The sequence below is a fragment of the Lactuca saligna genome, chromosome 9 (assembly GCF_052625555.1).
Source record: "Lactuca saligna cultivar CGN05327 chromosome 9, ASM5262555v1, whole genome shotgun sequence".
NCBI lineage: Eukaryota > Viridiplantae > Streptophyta > Magnoliopsida > Asterales > Asteraceae > Lactuca > Lactuca saligna.
In genome coordinates, this window is record NC_136425.1 from 146,170,087 (window position 1) to 146,172,500 (window position 2,414).

At 30.2% G+C, this 2,414-nt stretch overlaps 1 protein-coding gene across 1 annotated transcript in view; it reads right to left on the reverse strand.

Annotated features, from left to right (window-relative positions):
* Positions 1-962: 962 nt before the first annotated feature.
* LOC145016722 (TMV resistance protein N-like) overlaps positions 963-2,414 on the reverse strand; it is an 8,072-nt gene continuing 6,620 nt past the window's right edge. The window contains exons 4-5 of the mRNA XM_078974959.1: positions 1,992-2,414; positions 963-1,194 (exon numbers count right to left, since the gene is read on the reverse strand). The exon at positions 1,992-2,414 is cut by the window's right edge and continues 1,182 nt beyond it. Of these exons, the coding sequence (XP_078831085.1) occupies positions 2,037-2,414 (378 nt within the window). The 3' untranslated portion in view covers positions 963-1,194; positions 1,992-2,036. The remainder of the gene's footprint in view (positions 1,195-1,991) is intronic.

Below are 2,414 nucleotides of genomic sequence, written 5' to 3' on the forward strand. Positions count from 1 at the left end.
TTAGTAAGATCCGAAGCTTATTCAAATGAAGTAGGACTTAAAATGTTGCGTGGGGTTGTTTCCATTTTGTTGAAACATAAATATTGTCTTAAATATTGATCTTTGTTTAGTTTGCTTATTATTTAATGCGTAAACATAAAAATACAAGGAGATTGTGGATTTTTAGTTTGGATTTGTTATAGAATTGGTTAATGTATTGTTTTTTTCTGCATTTTGGGTTTATATAATTAATTATTGAAAATTTATTTAAAAAAAGTAGTAAAAAGACCGGACAGAATATTAAGGAACTAGGCTATAAAATAAAAGAACGACCTTGTGTTTTGTAATAGAATTCGGTTGGGCATCAAGATTTGCCTAATTTTCTTAGACTAATAAAAGAATAGTTTTAATCTCATTTTGTCATGTCTCACTCTAATACACATCCGAATTAATATAATGCCATGTGTTACTTTATTGTTTCTTAATTTTAAATTTTCCCAAATAAATCAGTAATAAATGTAGCTCAAAAAATCAGGATACAATCCCATAAAATCAGTATTCTGTTTTCAAAATTCTATAAATAACCAACTATTGAAAACCTAATTAAGTTAGATACTTTAAATGATTAGATGTACACATTATGTAAAAAAATATATATATTTGTTTGCATAATTAATGATTGTTGTTTTTATAGTCTTGTTTTATTAATGTCAACCAACCGTGTAGTACACAGGTTATCACCTAGTAATGTATATTTTGGGGTCATTTGTCTGACCAGTTGATACTCTTGTTCTGTATCATTGTGTACACAAAATTAGGGTTTACGGGTTTTACTTTGTTGTGTTAGATTCTTCCAGTTTTGCAGATAATAGAATCATTTATGAGGGATAGAGTGTTGTTTGTAGGGAGTTTTCTGATGTAAAAGTTTTATATGTTCAATATACGAGTTTATGTTTTTCTATCAACATACACCTGCACCCAAATAAAAGTTCAATAGTAATGTACTTTTAGGACAACAATAAAAATAAATATCCAAAAAGAGGGTATACACATAGTTAGATCCTATTCCTAAAGATGCACAATGGTGCTCTGTGTTTTGCCTAAAATTTCACTAATGTTGTCCACAAATCTGCTATATTTACCAAACACAGTCGATCTGGGCCCCATATTGCTCAAGAAAAATAAGGTTCTGGTTCTTGATGACGCCACTGGAGTCTGCATTAGTTAATACAACAATATCAATAACAACATTAAGAAAAGACTTAAAGAGAAAGAAATCATTTGTATATTTAAAAAACTTTGTCATGTGGAACCTTTAGCATGCAGTTGTTCTTATGAGTTCTAAGTATAAAAACGTCGATTTTGATAATCTTTATTTTACCCATGATCTGCAGGTTGGACCGATTAATATGACTCGGCTACAAAACTCTTTAAAGAGAAAGAAATCATTTATATATTTAAAGATGGCTGCATAGTTCTAAATGGATCAATGTCTAGTACTTGTAGTGACATCATCGTTTCATTTTATAGTTTCATCACCTGTTCCAACTTCAAAATTTTTGTCCAAACTTGAATTTCGGAAAATCATTCTCTTATAACTTCTTATTATGGAAACATGTTTTATTGCTTCTGCTAATACTATTAAACACAATATGTTCTTTAATAGAACTTCATGAAAAACTCCCTAAATTTGATAAAAGTCGATTACTTGATTCCAAAGTCAAATATATTCATGTTCATTGATGTCCTCCTAATTTGGAACATATATATGCAAACAAAAACTTGTCAACTATCTTAAATCATTTATAAAGCTTCCATGATTATCTATAAAATGATCAGATCCACCTTGTATCAAGATCCCACCATTTTCATCAAGAATTCAGTGTAACTTTTTAAAGAAGTCAAGAGTGTTGGACTCTTTAAATTAACTTTTGATTTTTGGAAGAAAAATTGATTATTGTCATATCAATTTCAAAATTCAGTAGTTGATCAATAGAAATTAAAGAAAGTACCTGCTACAATAATTCTTTGTGAATTGGCTTTTCTGGGCAACTGTGTTATTCACTCGACCAATCACTTGACCAATAGATACGCAGACCTTTCAACAAATGAATGCTCTGTGGAAGATGACTTATGGATGTACCTTGTATATTTAACACTCTTAGTGAATTCAAATTACAAATGCTGTTGGGGATATCTCGTAAAAGATTACAGTTCTCTAGGATTAGCTCCTCTAAACATTCTAATTGGACAAGATCCTCAGGTAACCACTTAAGATGCCAACAAGATATAAGTTTGACAACTTTTATTTGTTTCAACATACAAATGCTATTGGGAAGATGTTTAATCTTTGTAGATGACAAAGTTAGCTTCTCTAAGCATTCCAATAGGCCAAGATCCTCAGGTAACTCCTCGAGACACTCACAATACCAAAG